General features: G+C 37.5%; 3 protein-coding genes across 3 annotated transcripts; 2 read left to right on the forward strand and 1 right to left on the reverse strand.

Annotated features, from left to right (window-relative positions):
* Nucleotides 1–3: 3 nt before the first annotated feature.
* znf511 (zinc finger protein 511) lies at nucleotides 4–2,916 on the reverse strand. Its single transcript, XM_004077177.4, has 6 exons — nucleotides 2,690–2,916; nucleotides 2,521–2,594; nucleotides 1,146–1,347; nucleotides 927–1,051; nucleotides 375–608; nucleotides 4–197 (listed from the first exon to the last, which is right to left on the reverse strand). Exons 1-6 carry the CDS (start codon nucleotides 2,852–2,854, stop codon nucleotides 125–127), a joined length of 873 nt encoding a protein of 290 aa, XP_004077225.1. The 5' UTR covers nucleotides 2,855–2,916; the 3' UTR covers nucleotides 4–124.
* Nucleotides 2,917–3,351: 435 nt separating this feature from the next.
* On the forward strand, nucleotides 3,352–11,542 carry LOC101166736 (disintegrin and metalloproteinase domain-containing protein 8). The gene is made up of 25 exons (XM_004077407.4): nucleotides 3,352–3,536; nucleotides 3,619–3,722; nucleotides 3,806–3,879; nucleotides 3,962–4,040; nucleotides 4,778–4,854; nucleotides 5,041–5,272; nucleotides 5,551–5,628; nucleotides 5,740–5,808; nucleotides 6,094–6,263; nucleotides 6,349–6,430; nucleotides 6,509–6,651; nucleotides 7,106–7,283; nucleotides 7,363–7,452; nucleotides 7,631–7,826; nucleotides 7,904–7,979; nucleotides 8,053–8,233; nucleotides 8,303–8,389; nucleotides 8,461–8,545; nucleotides 8,758–8,869; nucleotides 8,981–9,173; nucleotides 9,316–9,363; nucleotides 9,448–9,495; nucleotides 9,581–9,631; nucleotides 9,716–9,796; nucleotides 10,036–11,542. The coding sequence occupies exons 1-25, from the start codon at nucleotides 3,419–3,421 to the stop codon at nucleotides 10,078–10,080; spliced, it is 2,697 nt and encodes an 898-aa protein (XP_004077455.3). The 5' UTR covers nucleotides 3,352–3,418; the 3' UTR covers nucleotides 10,081–11,542.
* Nucleotides 11,543–11,589: 47 nt separating this feature from the next.
* LOC101171604 (sperm flagellar protein 1) lies at nucleotides 11,590–16,912 on the forward strand. Its single transcript, XM_004077179.3, has 7 exons — nucleotides 11,590–11,808; nucleotides 11,975–12,086; nucleotides 13,550–13,697; nucleotides 13,788–13,833; nucleotides 14,911–14,977; nucleotides 15,063–15,168; nucleotides 15,601–16,912. The coding sequence occupies exons 1-7, from the start codon at nucleotides 11,700–11,702 to the stop codon at nucleotides 15,712–15,714; spliced, it is 702 nt and encodes a 233-aa protein (XP_004077227.1). The 5' UTR covers nucleotides 11,590–11,699; the 3' UTR covers nucleotides 15,715–16,912.
* The last annotated feature ends 548 nt before the right edge of the window (nucleotides 16,913–17,460 follow it).

Below are 17,460 nucleotides of genomic sequence, written 5' to 3' on the forward strand. Positions count from 1 at the left end.
AACTTTTTCTGTTATGCAAAACCTTTAATTACATAAATGAACAAAATTAACCAAATGTAGAGTTTGAAAGGCAAGTTATTTAGAATTTTTCAGGACAGTGAAGAGGAAAGTTGATGGAAATGTTTCATTTCTTCCGTCCACGTTGACCTCTGAAGCTTCGGCTTGATCCGTGACCAAAGCACACGGTTTTAGGAATCCTAAAAATAATTTGAATATTATTTTTAAAAAGTTTAGAATTTTTTTTCTCATTTTATATATTTTGTTATGAAGAATTGTTTAAATTAAGTAAGAAATAACTTTGTTTCAGCAAAAAAATGTTCATATACATCTAATCTAGATATAGTTACTTCTAAAAGATTTAAAATAAAACTAACCTGCGGGAGTATTGAGGATTTAATGGCAGGGCATTCACTTCTGAATCCTGAACTGGAGAGGGCATATCCTCCATGAGGGGAGCTTCTTTCTCACAAATCTCCATGGACTCTTCCTCCTCAGGTTGGTCAGACATTGGGTTGCACAGAACCTCACAAACACCCTCAGACTCACACACGTCATTTACAGCCTCGATGACTTTTACTTTCTGCTCCTGACCTCTTCCACCTTTGTTTCTATTAATGAAAATGTATTGTGAATTATTTTAAAAAGCTTTTTAAAGCAACAAAAAAAACTTAAATGTGCAGCAAACAATAAATAAAAGACAATAAATTTTAGAGAGTACTTTTAATAAAGCTGAAAAATCAACGGGCAAGTCTAACAATTGAGAAAAAAAATCAAATTACTTCAGTGATGCTGCAGGAGTATATACAAAACAATTAAAAGCATAAATAAAAGAAATTAGCTCATGAAGTGTAAAAGCAAAAAGTATCTTAATTTCACAAAAAATGTGCTGCCATCTAGTGGACAAAATATAACTTACAAGCTCTTACCCTCTTTCCTTTTTAAGTTTATCAAATCTGAAGTCAGGAGGATACTTGTGAATTCTTATTAGATGATCCTTCCTTTGTTTTCCAGTTCTGAACTTCTGTCCACAGCCTTCCACCAAACACAGATACTGAGTAACGCAAAGAAGATACACATTCTAAAATCCTGTTTAAACATAGAAACAACTATAGAAAAGTCTGGACCAAAAAGTTAAAAATGGTCACCATGTCTTGCTTCTGGGCAAGGACAGCAAAGAGAGAGTCGTGCCACTCCTGGATGTGAATGTCGAGGAGACGGGCAGAGGGCAGGCAGCGACGGCAGGAGCTGCAGACATTTCTGTGCAAGGAGTTGTAGTGATGCTCATACTCTCCCAGCGAACTAAACTGTGCACTGCAGCCGGAGATGTGACAAGGAAATTCTGAAACACTACAACAATAAACAAAGAGTCAACTGAATGACATCTTGACCACAATCTCTTGGTTTAGGTAATTATTGATTATGGACAATTAAAGTCCCACTCTAATAATATTAAGATGTATTTTCAAAGTGTTCCCAGCGGTCTTTTAATTATAAGTATGCGGTTGTAGCCAAAATATAAAAAACTGTTGTTTTCTGGGGCAACGTTTTTCCAGAGATGCAGTAGATCATCTGAAATTCGCCTCAGGGTTGTGGCCAGGACTGTCGGCGAGGAGTAAGCCGGCCCTAATTTCCCATCATCTCTTTGTTTGCACTCTTTCTGCTATCTTTACAGCCCCTTACAACCTCAACCTAACATTACCAATTCAACAAAAATGGCGAGCAATATTGGAGCTATCCAGCCGTACAGTTTTGCGTTAGATGCCAGCTCAGACAAGGAAAAATGAAGACGTACACTGATCTAATTGTATGGAAGTAAATGCATCAGAATGAAGTGGAGCAGAGAGCTTGCTACATCACTGCTAGAAACATTTTTTTGTCTGCTCCTGATTCACAACCATTTGAATATTAAAAAAATTATTAAAAAACACTACAAACATAATTTTCATTAGAGTGGGTCTTTAAACAGCATCAATGCAGGAAATATAATTTTTAAAGCGGTGGAACCATTCATTTGAGGCTTGCCCCCCCGCCTGTGATTCCGCATTTGGCTGGTTATGACAAATGCATGAGAGGGATTATTAGCGTTTCCAGTGACAAACATTGTGTTCTCGTGGTGAGCCTATTTCTCAGTTCTCTGTCTATCCTCATCATTTAGGGGGTGGGAGGTATGAAAGGGGTGGGGGTGGAGGGTTGTGTGTAGGCATAGGGAGGGGGGGTCCCTATTTTAATTTTCGTACTTGTTTTTATATTATTTATTTTGTTTTGATTTAATGTAAAGCACTTTGTGTTATACTTTTATATTTAAATAAGGTGCTATAAAAATAAAGTGTGATTGTTGGATAGATAAACATTATTAATCAACTAATCACCTAAACGTAGCCTTTGTCAACACAATACATTTAATCAAAAATATATAAAGATGCATTTTGTCTACAAAAAACGTTTGTGTTATTTCGTTTTATTTTAATTGGGGAGGGGCAGCATAGACCTGACATTATCAAAGCAGCATCATTAACTCACCTGAGTGTTGTTCTGTCCTCTGCTTCCGAGGTATAGAGGTCCTGCAGGTATAAGTGTCTGTGGATATCTCCGTCCTGAAAACAGCAGTCATGTTACATCGTGTTGTATTTGACTTCTTCAGAGGTCATGAACTGTTGCTCCTGAACCGATCATCCGAACCGTTTGTTACCTCAAACATGTCGTGCTCCCTGTGAAGACGGACAATTTGCGGGCTAAAAGAGAACGGATGTCCGTCCTCGGATAGCTGCTGCCTCGAGGCTTCTGTCGGATCCTGCTCGCTGTTGCGGCTTGCTGCTGAAATATTATCAAACGGGTAAACCTCCGGCCTCGACATATTTGGCAGTCGATTTCACAGCTCGCCGCTCTACAACGGTTTGTTTACGCTTGAATGTGGCGCGTGCTGATGACGTCAGTCCCAACCGCCCAATTCAGTTTTGATTTAAAAAAAATTAAATTAAGAATTTCAAATAAATAAGATTAATGCTCTGTAACAGTTACATTTACATAAAACATTAAAATAAAAAAAGGATGAATTGGTGAAACTAAACCTGCACTCTGCAATAAAAAACCCTAGATGGCGACAAACACCACATTTTCTTATGTGAAAATAAAATTGTTGAGACTTATCGTATTCGCTTTTAAACAAAACACATTGTATGTTTTATTGTTCATAAGATAATTTAAAATCAGTATATTGTCTTAATGCTTTACTTATGGTGCAGCAAAAACTATGTGCAAGGCTCAAAAGTGAATGTGTTCAAATAAAAAAAAATTATATCAGTTAACTTTTAAATAAGATAAAGAAAAATAAAATGGAATTGTTCCTTTATTTCAAAAACGTCAGTTCAGTTGGAAGCCGGGTTTTTCAGTTGTCCATTTCCAGGATATTACACAGCAGATGGGCGGAGACTGGAAGACGTTTCTTTCAGACTTCTTGTTCTCAATGACAGAGTCTGTCCGACAGAGCAACATGACACACTTGGGGTGTCTAAAATGGATTTTTGTCTTGTCGCTGGGTAGGAACTCAAAACATTCTTTATTTCTTTCGGGGGTTTTTTTCTTTCCTTCTTTCTGATAAAGACTTGATGATCTTTTCAGGTATAGTTGATGTGAGGACTCTGCCTCATGTCTCAAAGTACCAAACAGTGGTTCCTCAAAGGCTGAAGGATTTATCTACCATCAAAGATACTGCTCCACATGAGGTGATGAGATTTACTTTACAAATTGATTGTGACATTGTTGTTAAATCCTGACTTCTAACCTTCATTCTTGTTTGTGGAAATAGAAATACCCTGATGTACTCCAATACTCTTTAAGTATAGACAGAGGAAAATACACCTTACACCTGGAGAAGAACAGGTAAAAACACTTTTTATAGTCTTTTCAAAGGATCAACTTTTAATTTTAGGCCTAGCATTAAAACTAACTTTTTTCCCCCCAGATATCTTGTTGGGAAAAACTTTACTGTGACATCTTACTCTGACGATGGTGCCCAAGTGACATCTACTCCAGATCTTAGGGTATGCAACTTTTTAGTAGCCTTACTAGTGATCAGAGGAATTAAAATGATTCTGAGAAGTTTCATGACAGTGTAATGATCTCACTTTCAGGTTTGACTATACCTGCACAGGAAATCAGTCATTGACACCTAGTTTGAGTGGTTTTGTGATGCTTGATCAGAAGTGCTTACAGGAAAAATAGAATAGAATAGAATAGAACAGAACAGAAAGCTTTTCTGTTATTACAAGGAGGAATTTTAATGAAGCTATCATGTCAAGGAGCATTAGGAAAGATATAAATAAAAAAGCAATTATGGAAGCAAGACAGAAGCAATGCAAAAACAGTACAAATATATATTTTTGTATATATACAAATGTTATTGCGTTTAAAACTTTGCAAACACCCTTGAACAAGATTTAAGTTATTTTTTTGAATTATTAGCTTGTTAAAGACAGTTTTGTAAAATGTAGACCCACACTGACTGGTTAATAACTACTTAGATTTTTAAATTCTTCCAACTAGTCACTTGTGGAATACTTTAATTTTCAAGTTATTGCGATATATCAGATGACAGGATGTCTTTCTCAATCAAATTGTTCCTTCTTTAAGAGGAAACTCAAACTATTTCTGCAGGAGGGACTCAAACTGGCATCCGTTTATACAATACCACGGCATCAATCAGTCTTTTCTTTGTGGTTAGGCCATATTTTTTTGTGTAATCAGATATGTCTTTTGATTCTGAAATGTGTCATTTCAGGTTCACTGCTACTACCACGGGCACATTGTAGGAGTAGAGGAGTCCTCTGCCAGCATTGAATTGTGTTCAGGAATGAAGTGAGTGAGGCAGTTGTTTTCTTGCAGTTCTGTATCTTAAACTCCATATTGCAACCACATTCTCATATTAACATAGTTAAACAATTTATTTCCCGGAATGCACATTTAAAAATGAAGAAACAATGTCATGGACTAGTTCGGCTATAACAGTAAGAGACGTTCTGAAGTTTAAATTCTGCTCTGCAGGGGATTTGTAACCCTCCGAAACCGGATGTACCTGATTGAACCTTTGGCCAGCGAGGAAGCCGAAATGCTGGATAACAGAGGAAACCCCAAAGCTCACAGTGATGAGGGTCCTCATGCAGTTTACAACTACAAACACCTGAGGAGGAAGAGGAGCTCTTGTTCCCATGGAAACACGACCACTTTCTATGATCACGGAGCTCGTCCGTCTGGAGTATTCCAGCTTGGCAGTCTGGTAAAGAGACAGCATGGCCACATTCAAAGAATATCTAAACTCAAGACTGCTGACCATTTTTGTTCCAAGACAAAAAAAATATACTGGAAAATTTACACTATAAGTTGACACAAAATACCCATTTCAGTTAAGATAAACCGGGAAGTCTACATTACAATACAAAGAATTGTTAACATAAAGGAACCTAAAACTAAGACCTGGGTCCAATATAAAACAACAAATATATATATGCTGATATAGTAATAATTAGCATATTTGTATTTCTTTTTGTCGAGCAGAAAAGCAGAGCTCAAACCAAACAGCAAGCAGACAAACCCAGGACGGTGGAGCTTGTTGTGGTGGTGGACAACTCTGAGGTGTTTTTCTCCATTCTTTGTGTTTCTTTAGACCACATTTTTTTCCCCCCAAATTTAGTTTATTTGCAAAATGCTACTGCTTATAATGCTAAATTATATCTTTTTTTCTAGTACAAGAAATATGGGAGTAAGAAAACTATCGAGTCAAGAGTGCTTGAAATTGCAAATCACGTGGACAAGGTATGTAGGAAGTCATTCAGAAAAAACTTTCACGTTAGGTTGTTTTTATGTCTCACACTTTATGAGACTGTACTGTCTTGAGATTTTACTCTTAACTGCCTGGATTCTGACCAGCAAAAAAGGAAGAAAGAGTTCTTTTTTTGTGAAATCTAATTGTGAATATTCACACTTGAGCTGAAATTCTTCACACGTAAATGAATGCGCCATTGGTTTTCTGTGGGATCCTTCTCTCATGGCATTTGTGTTTTAAATATATTCAGAAATGTTATTTGTTTCTTTTACCAGCTGTACCGTCCTGTGGGTGTCCGGGTGATGCTGGTCGGTTTGATTATTTGGTCAAACAGAGATCAGATTGAGGTTAGCAGCAATTCAGATACCACCCTCATTCGCTTCATTGAGTGGCGTCAACGGAACCTGGTTCAAAAGATCAAGCACGACAATGCACAGTTAATCACGTAAGATGCTGCCAAGCTGATGTTTACCCTGTTGGAGAAAATGGGCAAACATTTTGTAAATCTTTTTTGCTTTCTCTTTGTCTAGAGGCATAGATTTTGAAGGTACGACGGTCGGGTTGGCTAACACCAATGCTATGTGCACCTCTAACTCTGGAGCCATCAATGAGGTACTTCATACTACCAGAAAATCAAATCTCTTTAAAACTTCAAAAAGTTGTATAGTAATACTTTTTGTGTGCATACAGGACCACAACACCAATGCAATAGGAGTGGCTTCCACCATTGCACATGAAATGGGTCACAACTTGGGCTTGACCCATGACACTGAGAACTGTGTGTGTGGCTCCTATACATCAAAAAGGGGCTGCATCATGGCTGAGAGTCTTGGGTGAGCACCATAAACAATACAAACTTATACCCTGCCATATCCACAATTCTTAAAAATCCACTCTGATCATCTTTTGAGTTATTTTAAAAGTGTTTCCAGTAGTATTTTAATTATTATTATGCTGTTTTTAGCTCAAATAAAATAAAAACCTGTGTCATTTTCTAGGACATAGTTTCTTCAGAGCGGCAGGAGTTCATTAGTAATTTGCCGTCTGAGTTGTGGGCGGAACGGTTGGCGTGAAGCATCTGCTCCTGATTGACAACCATTTGAATCAAGAAATACTCAGAAATGCAATTTTAACCCTAATAATCTAAAAATATTTCCTCCACCATCACAAAAATGCCACAAGAACATGTTGAAACATCAGAAACACAATTTTCATCAGAGTGGGTCTTTAAAAAAGACAGGGTCACCTCATTTCCTCCTTCTAAAATCTTGCTATCTCCCTCCGTAGCATTGTGTATCCCGAGCAGTTCAGCAGCTGCAGCAAACTTCAGCTCAGAAGGTTTTTAGAAGAGTACAACCCTGCCTGCTTGCTGGATACTCCCTCCACCAGTCGCATCTTTGGCGGGCCAGTATGTGGAAATGCCTTTTTGGAGCCTGGAGAAGAGTGTGACTGTGGTTCAGCTAAGGTTTGTGCCTGACATGCTGAAAAAGAATGCATACACACAGCATGTAGAGAAAAGGACTTTCACCGTCCTCCTCTTACAGGAATGCACAAATCCATGCTGCAATGCCACAACCTGCAAGCTGAATGCAGGAGCTCAGTGTGCAGAAGGAGAATGCTGCCACAACTGCCAAGTAAGTGCTACAACGGGTATCTAGTTCTCACTTGATTCATTAGGTTGCATTGATAAAAAAAAAACTGTTTTTGCACATATCCAGCCAGAGTCAGACTGTACTGTCTGCCTGGTGATGTGTGAGAGGATGTATTTCAGTAGTCGGTACAGTGCCATCTGTGTTTGTCTCTTGTCTGTAGCTGAAACCAACAGGCATCATCTGCCGACCAAAAGCAGGAGACTGCGACCTGGCTGAATATTGCACAGGCTTCTCTGCAGCCTGTCCGGCTGACACCTTTGCTCAAAATGGCCTGAGGTGCAACAGCGGAAAAGGATACTGCTATAACGGAAACTGTCCATCTCGACAAGAACACTGCAGAAGGCTTTGGGGACCAGGTGAACTTGCATTAAGTGATGATTTATTTGACTTTGAATTCAGTCTCATGTATCATCTTACCCACTGTTTTTGACAGATGCTGAAGTCGCTGCAGACGAGTGTTTCAGTCGACATGGAAGTTGTAGGAAGTTTAGCCAAAGATGTGCAGCGAAGTAAGCGTACAACAGTCAGTGATTTTCTTCTGTGAGATTTTTTTCATAATTCCTGGCTGTTGTTTCATTACAGAGATCAGTTTTGTGGAACTCTTTTCTGCTCTGGTGGGTGGACGTTTCCGGTGACGTCCATGAAGTCTTATTATATAGTAGGAAATGGAGTCACATGCAATGAAGCAACCATGAAACCTGAAGACAACTACCCTTCAGATTTGGGCATGGTGCCCACTGGCACCAAGTGTGGCAACAATATGGTAAGAAAGTTGCTTTTGCAATTTCAGCCCAGATGAAGTGGAGATTTGACTCTATTTTTTATCTGTCAGGTGTGCTACAACAATCGATGTGAAGACATCAGAAACATAAAAGCCTATGGAAAAAACGACTGCTCATCTAAATGCAACAACCACGGGGTGAGAAAACAAAGCTCAGGTTCAAAACAGTTGAAGCAGAACTGCAAGCCTAAAAGTTACATTTTTTACAGGTGTGTAACCACGAGAGTAAGTGTCACTGTGACCCTGGATGGGCTCCACCTTTCTGTGATGTGCAACAATCAGAGCTGACTCAAGGTTTGTCAAGTTTCTCAGTCTTCCATGTAGCTGCCCTTGTCGATTTTTTTGGGGTTTCTAGCATCATTGTTTTTCTCAAAACTGATGTAAATGAGGCATTTGTGAAAATTTCCCTATTGCACTTTACAAGTCTGATTAGCTTCATTTGGATTGGATACTGGTTGTTCATTAAAAAATATAAAAAATTTGAAAACTAGGTTTTGTGTGTGTAGATTCAGCCCCGGTTGTGGTTGTTGTCTCGGTGATCATTGGCCTTCTTCTGCTCTTGGTCCTGGTTGTTGTGAGTCTGATGTGCTATATCCGAAAAAGGACACCTACAAAGAGGTACTAAAACCATTTATTCCCGTCTTACTTCTGACAGAATTACATTTAGGGCACAAAAAACAGATGTCATGGTCTCGTATGTAATTTTAACCCGTGTGAATTTCTTTCTAGCCGCCTAACTACCTCAGGACAATCAAACCCAGTGTTCCGGTCAAGTGGTACACGAGGGGGTCCTCCTGTGGGGTCCAAGGTCATTAGTCAGCCGGTGTTTTTGGAGTCATCAGCTACCCAAGCCTGCAAACCTTTGTCTTTTGCTCTGAATCGACCGGATAGAGATTTGAAGCCCTGCAGAGCTGCTCCAGAGGTGAGTCTTTACACCAGTGAAGAAACCTGGTGATGCAGCATCTGTTGGCCTCAACAGGTTTCTTGGACTATTGTTCAAGCTTTAAAAATGGGAATTCTCTAAAACGATGAACAATGTTACTTGTGTTTTTATCTCGTTACAGCCACCCAAATACACACAAGGAATACCTCAGCCAACAAGAAAATACCAGGTAAGTTAAGCTTCTGTTTTCTACTTTTTCAAATCTTAGATTATGTCCATCTCTTCTACTTTAACCTCTGAACTATTCATTTAGGCATTCATGCAGCCAACAGCAGTTTCACTGCTGCCCATTTATAATGAGGTATGATAGCAGATAAAATTTTGAATATAACTAATTTTCCTTCAAATATATTCTAGCTGATCATCCAATAATATGCATTTTTCAGAATAAGCCCCAGCCACCATCTAGACCTCTTCCACCACTAACAGCAAAACCAGTAAGTGAGCTCAAAGGATGCTGAAACCTGATCTTTGGATGTCATCACTTGCTCATTACTAATTGTTACTGTTTTGTGTTCAAGATCATGAAGCCAAAACTTCCAACCCCTCCAGTGAAGCCAAAGCCCACTGCAGCCCTGTCTTCACTGCCTCACACTCAGCTGGTACTAATTCAGATATTAGTCAGACATTCTTAAATCCTAAAAAGGCATTGCTATTTATTAGGCTGTGTGTGGTTTTTGACATAGTTTCAGAATATTGGCTACATTACAGCGTCATGAGTCCCCAGTCTTGTTTTTTTTCTGACTTGAAATAGAAGAATTTGACTCAGCTAGATAAACATAAAACCATATCAGAGGAGAACGACTATCAACATGTTTGATCTATTTCTTTCTTTTTCCAGATTGGGAAGAGAGCTGTTCTCATGCCCCCGAGCCGACCAAGATGATAGGGAAATTATTTTAGCCAGGATGTAAATGCTGAGATTCTGTGGCAGACAATATTGTTTAGTCCTTTCCACAAAATCTTCTCAGGAAATACTTATCTGTTTTTAAGCAAAAACAAGATCCACAGGAGAATCAGCAACTTTAAATGACAGAGCTCTATGTCAGTGATGGTCCCCCTGTGGATCATCATACTAATGCCTACGTTGATTTAAATCCAAAGCCATGTTTCCACCCAACGAGAGTGCTTTATTTATATCAAAGAGTCTTCAGGAGAAATCTTCACTGCCTTGATTCTTAGATGTGTGTACTCTTTATAAGGCAATTGCACTATCCATTTTTCTGTCAAAATGTTTACATTATCCTGGGTATGACTGGAATGTTTCTAACTACACAGGTTATGGGCTGCATCTTTTTCTGTATTCAGAGACTTGAATGTGTTTTGAATGCTGGTTTTAAGAATCCTAAATATGGTACTTGTGCACTTAGACAGAAACCAGGTGACTGGAATGTCTGATCAACTAATGCAGGTTTCTGAATTCTATCTGCCAAGAGGATGAACACACAGTTCTACTCACACGATCAGCATCTGAGGATATTTACATGACTGTAAATACAGGGAAGCAAAACACCCAGGTCTCTTCTGCTCCATGTAAACACAGCTTTGGGAATGTGATCCAGATTTAGAAGAATCCGAAACTAATAAGAAGCAAATAATGAGAATGTATTGCCCTCTTTATTAGCCGTAACATGTATTCTGTATTTTTGATTCACTTTAAAAATGGACTTGTAGACAAACAGAAAACCTGTGCAGATTTAAAAAAAAAGTATTTTGTCTGACTGAAAATAGTATTAAAAAGGGAGAAATACTTTTGAGGTACCTTAATTTCGACTTTATAATGTATCATTTTGTGTATGTTTAAGATCTTTCTTTGTCTTAATTTTCTGCAGCATTTTATTCTTCTGTTTTGGCCATTTATAACAGTTTTTTTAATTTATTTTCCATCCTAATTTTTTTGTTTTATAATATTCTTTTTTTATTGATTTGTTATGTAATTTCTTAAATTAAAATTAAATAAATGTATTTTGTAAAAATCAACTTTTACCATCATTTGTGTAGATAAAGGATTAAAGTTTTATGTCTTTTGTTTAGTATTTTATGTATCTTATGTCTTGTCTGGTTTATTTTGACAGTGTTGTCAAAATATCAGTAGGATGGCCATTTTTATTTTAACAAATCCGTTCTAACATTTTAAAACTAGGTTATTGTGATTTTATTTATTGTTGTTGTTTGTGAGACCCATTGTTAAAATGGTTTGACATCTTGATTGCGATCTTCTAATGCAGTGTTGCATTCTGGGATGAAGTTGCCTTTATTTCTCTTAATAAATCTAGAGGAATCACATTACTCTGATATTTTGTATGTGTGTGTGTTTATGCTTCAACAATAAACCAGAATAATCAACATTAAGTGCGTGCGCATCTTTTAAAGATAAGCTTGACGTTGCCCGTAGTTTGCGGTCGCCTAGCAACGCTCCAAACATTCTGTTGTCAAAGGAAGCTAGCAAGCTAACCCAGTTTTAATAACTGATTAAAAAAACATACACATATATATCTAAAAGTCATGGAGCGGGAACTCAATGACGAGGAACAGCAGGATTTATTCGCCTGGATAGACAAAATACCTTTGTCGAGGCCCAAAAGAAATATTTCAAGAGACTTCAGCGATGGAGGTAGTGAGTCTGAATCTTTTGTTTGCACTGGTGCTCCATTGGGAGCTCGTAAAAAAACATGCAGCAGATGTAATTTGATCTCGCTTTAATTTATCTGTTATTTTCTCATCGGTTTATCTGTCTGTCTGTTTGTTTTCCTCTGAACTGTCTGCTGGACCCTCTGCAGTGATGGCAGCTGAGGTTGTAAAACATTTCTTCCCAAAGCTTGTTGACTTGCACAACTACATTCCTGCTAATTCCACGCAGCAAAAGCTCAGTAACTGGAACGTCCTGAACAGGCAAGACAAAAAAAACCTTTAATTTGATCATTTAATGCAGAAGTACTAGTTTCAACTTTCTTTAGGTTGTAAACGGATAAAAGAAACAAAAAAGAAATAACAAATAAAAGAAGTAAAACAAGCTAGAGATGCTTTTATGTTGTGGTTGTGCTGGGTTTTTAGGCTTGATGCATCAGGGGGAAAAATAGGGACAAAGAGATTTTGGGGGGGAAATGTAACAAAAAATGTGCAGAAAATTGTTGTTATTAAAACTCTGGCCTGCTTTAAAGGGGTGAAGATGTTGTACTGAATGTGCTTAAAAACTACAAACCTGCAAGAACAAGATTTTCTTATCAGCAATCACAAATCCAGGAATTTCACTGATAAACATACCAACAGTAAATCCTGAGAAACAACAAGCCATCATGATGCCAGATTTTACCATAACATTGATTTTCTTGGTGAGTGAAAACCTGTGACAAAAGGGTAAGATTAAAACACAAAAATAAGAACAATCAGAATTTCCTCATACAATTTGGCATTAGAATAAACATCTACGTCATGTTTCTCAAAAAATAACTCTGGTACTGTGGGCCGCAAAATAGTAATTCAAACACATTATGCATAAACATGTGTGAATTCTTTAATTTTAGACAATTGTGTCAAAAAAAAACCCTGGACCTGTCTATCTGATGTTTTTTTGTACTGGTTTGCTCCAAGGCAGGGGTCTGCAGCCCGAGGCTGTGGAGCCGCCGCTCTTTTAACCTCCTTCATTGTGCTTCTTTGTTTTTTTTTCTTTTAAATTTGAACAAATATTGGGTTTGCAGTTTGGGTTAATTTGTTTTATTTAATTATTTTGTCATTTATATTTGGATATTTCATTGTCGATTGTCAGAGTGGCTTGTTAAGCTTAAGGCACTTCTCTCATCTTCTGCTGCACATTAGCATCCTGTTCAGATGCAAAGTTCCTAAAATAGGCTTTTACACGTGTAAAAATTGAATTCTACACCAGTGTTGTCATGTTTCTATTAGACAGTACAAGAAGAAACAGGACGAAGGCACACAAAAATATTGGTTTTATTTTGGCTTTGACGATTTTATTGCACACAAGGTGTACTTTATTTTGAAAGGAAAGGAGCTGGTATCTGCTGCTGTCAAAAGTAAAAACATTTAAAACATATGTTGAAAAAAATAACACAGCTGTAAATTAATTAATGTAAAAAATTTAAAAGATAGATTTTATAAACAAATTTCTTAACTTAAATAAGGGGCACTTTTCTAATCGGTAAAGAGAGATTTTGCGGCTCTCGCATTTTTGGTCAGTAAGAAACTGAACCAAATGGCTCTTTAAGCGTCAGATATTGCAGACCCCCGCTCTGAGGCCACAAGCTGAAAAAACAAAACAAAAACAAAAATTACAGTTTTTATGGATCAGTGAAGGGCTGTATTTCTTTTTTATTTTAAATGTTTGTTTTTATGAACAGGAAGGTGTTTTGTAGGCTTGACTTTCATGTGCCAGAGGAAACACTCAACAAGATTGTTCTGAGCACTTCTGGAGCTGTGGTGCCAGCTCTCAGTGCCCTCAGGGAGAAGATCGACAAGAAGCTGGAGAACCCAAAAAACAATATAACAGTTTGTATAATGATGTAGTCATTGCCCACATTCTTTTTGAGATGCACAAAAAATCCCTAAAATTTTGACTTACTTTTTTTTCTGAATCAGAACCCTGACTACTATGACACCAGGGACCTGAAGAAACCCTGCGCAGGTACAGTTACTTTGATGAATTTTTAAACATTGGGAACTATATATTTTTTTATACACAAGCTTGATGAACTAAAGAGAGGATAAATAAAACAAAAATAATTCAGTGATTTACTTTGCACCACATCACAGGACAGTAATCTGGTGATTAAGGGTTTGCTGAAAGCTGCAACATGGTGAACGGAAACAAAAACTGCTGACATAAATTTCAATTTGATGACTGTGTTTTGACAGTGAGGAAGATTGTTTAATTGTGCCAGCATTTTTTGTGGATGAAGGTAAGCTGACAATGCTAAAATGTCACATATTTTTAGATCTGCAAAGGAGGTCAGTTTAATTTTAGACATTTTCTGCCATTAGCAAACATTCAGAGAATTTTTTTTTTTTAACCGCACATATAATTACCACTGTCAGTGTTGATTCTGCGTCTGTGGGGATTTTTGTTTTCCCTCCCTGGACTGTAGTTAGTGGAAAGTCCAGGCCATCATTGCAAATGAGAAACTGTTCTCAACTGATCCTCCCGGTGAAATAACGGTTAAATAAAAAAGTTAAGGCGTCTGCACTGCGCCAAAAGTCGTGGAGATAGCAGTGACCACACGCTGACGCTAACATACCTCCCTTTGAAGACAGGAGCGACCAGAAAAACACTCCCCTGCCAGGGTGTTAGTTGGTGATATGGTGATATGTGTCTCTTCCATTTCCCCATACTCAGCAAAGCCAGCCTGTGAAGCTGACCTCAGCCCTGGCCTGCACCTTGTTCCTCTGCTCTTCCTTTTCCATCTTTTCCCTTTCCACCATCAGAGACAGGGGCTCCAGTCCTCTTATCAGTTCCCGACCACCAGATAGTGTTTATCTCTGCACTGCTGGCTAAAAGCCAAAGTTTGTTCTTCTTCTTTTGTCTAATCTTACCTTGTTTCTTCTTCTTTGTCTGTCTTTAATCCTCCTATCTTCACCTTAGTTGTACCCATGAGATTTATCAGAAGGAGCAATGTAGGTTTCTTACCACAGCACACTGATACTTCTGGTTTATTTGTTATTTATTAAGAAAAAAACATCGTGTTTTTCTTTTCTTTTTATGTAGAAATTCATCAGATCCATACTCAGCTGACAGAGCTGAGGAAAGATGAGAAGAACATGGAGAAAAACATGTATGACCTTTTCTTTGTAGCACGTTTAGCAATACCAGTATTCATAGTAACAATAATATTAATGCTTTTGTTTCTCTTTGGGCAGGAAAGTGCAACACGCAGTCAGGTTTTACTCCGACATGGACCCGAGTTTACGACTCATCCTGCAAGAAAAAGAGCAGGCAGTCCTGTCTCTGCAGGAGACGGTGGAGGTACTCCAGTACATTCATGCTGCAAACTCTTAAGCTGAATGGGAGCATATGTGTGAACAACATATGGTCCTGCTGGAGAAAAGCTTTGTCAGACAGGCTCCCCACCTGCAATGCTGCTGTGTTCTTGGGTGTGTGTGTTTTCAAATGTGTCACACTTTGTGTCAGCAGTGGTCTGTGAGTCAGCAGCTGCCCAGCGGATCTAACCTTTTTTTTTTTCATTCCTCATTTTGCAAACATTTGCAGCAAAAAAAAAAGCAGAGTGAAGATGTGCTTAACTTCTCCTTTACCAAACAAGGAGTTTTTTTTAAACCATTGAATTAACCCTTTTTATGCTGACAACAGAAGTAGTAACACATTTTTTTTTATTTGAATTTGATTTTTACTAATAACTTCTTTTAGGATAAACTTTGATTTTTCCATCACTGTTTCCAGATCCTGCAGATAAAAGTGAACAAGTTAGAACATCTTGTGCACCTGAAGGACATGCGAATAGAAGATCTGACGCGGCACCTGGAGATGTACAAAGCAAAAGACAGAACACATTAAATCATCGACAACACACCAACAAGACATAATAGCTGCACTGAGAATCTGTTTTAATGTTCTACAAAAAAAGATTTTTTTTTCTAAGAAAAGTAGATCATATTACTAATGTGACCTAATTTACTTTTAAAAAGAACTTTACTAATAGAATATCCTTTTTAAACTTAAGTTTGCAAATTAGGAATTGATTTGGCAATTTAGCAGATTTGGCAGTTTAGATGGTTCCTCAAAGATAGAACAAATTTACATTTCCACACTTTTAGTTACTAGATTTCCTAGAGAATATGTGAAGTAACTGACAGATGTCCAAATATGGTTAAAGAACCTTTTTTTCAGCAGTTTATTTATTGGAATATAAAGTTTACTTAATTTGTGAAGCCAAGCAGCACATCCTATCAGAACCAGAGCTTTCTGAGCAGACAGAGAACTGAATGACACAACTGAGTCAAAAACTGTTTTGTTACTTTTCGTGCTCTTACCATTATTAATATCTCTCAACATTAAAACACTGGGTTAAAATAAATCAACTTTTGATAATATCTCAAGTGAAGCTGTAGTTGCATGTATGGAAAGTTAAAGTCCCATTGTTCTCTGCACCCACCCCCTTGGGGAGCTGCAGACACCGCCGCACTCAGAATTTGGTGGTTTAATCCCCCCAATCCAACCCCTTAATGCTGTGCGCCAAGTACGGAGGCATTGGTATGACTCGGACGTGGATTTGAACTCACGACCTTCCAGTCTTCCACAAGGCCGCTGAGCTGCTTTTAAATAAATGACCCAAAAAATTGATTTATAGTTGTCTTTCAGATTTGTTATGGCTACAAAATGAGCATATTCATCCCAAAATATTATAAAATTAGAGCATATTCTTATAAAGGGGTTATCAATTGAGACTGAGACTGCATATGGGAGATGTTTTCAGTTGCACATATTTCACTTTTTGCATGTTTTCTTTCTTTTTAGATGTTTGTGTTTGCAGGTTTGGAGCAGGTTCGATGCCACCAATAAATTTGTTTTAGGTTATGGGAGCAAAGAGTTGCATGTTTGGTCAAATTGATCTGGTTTGTGTCAAGGATGTAACTGTCTGTCCAGGAAGACTGTGTTCCTCAGGTTTAATTGAACGGTAAACTGTTTATGGGAACATGTCATGATTGAGTTATTAGCTAAAAAAATAAAAAATAAATAAAGTTATATTTGATTATAATCTCATTTTCTATTTTGGGGAAAATTCTAAGCATTATAATCGATCCTGCTCCTCATATATATATATAGAGAAGTTCAGACTTTTTCCTATACCCAAAACAGAAAATGCTTCTAGTTAGCTTATTTTAAACATAATTCAATATTTATAACTTCTATATTATGTTATTGTTTCCACACCACCATTCATGTCAGCTGTGCCTGATACTGTCTCGTTCTTAAAATCAAAAACTTGTTTTGTTGTGTGAATTGAAATATCAATTTTCAATCTTTTGTGTTATTTTTAAGGAAATGGCAAACTTTAAGAACATTATGAATGTAAATGTAAAACAATTAGGAATTGACTTTTGACTTTTAAAGTTCTGCGGGGCTTTAAACACATAAACAGATGTACAAACAGCTGGAAAGTGTGTAATTCTTATCCAGATATTTTAATTTTTGAGTCTACTTTAAAGCTGATAGAATCTGAGTAATTTCCTCGAACAAAGGAAACTTTTTCACAGCCTGATTAAGACTATTTCAACCTGTTGACTTAGTTGTAATAAAGAA

This window comes from Oryzias latipes, chromosome 15 (assembly GCF_002234675.1).
Source record: "Oryzias latipes chromosome 15, ASM223467v1".
Lineage (NCBI taxonomy): Eukaryota > Metazoa > Chordata > Actinopteri > Beloniformes > Adrianichthyidae > Oryzias > Oryzias latipes.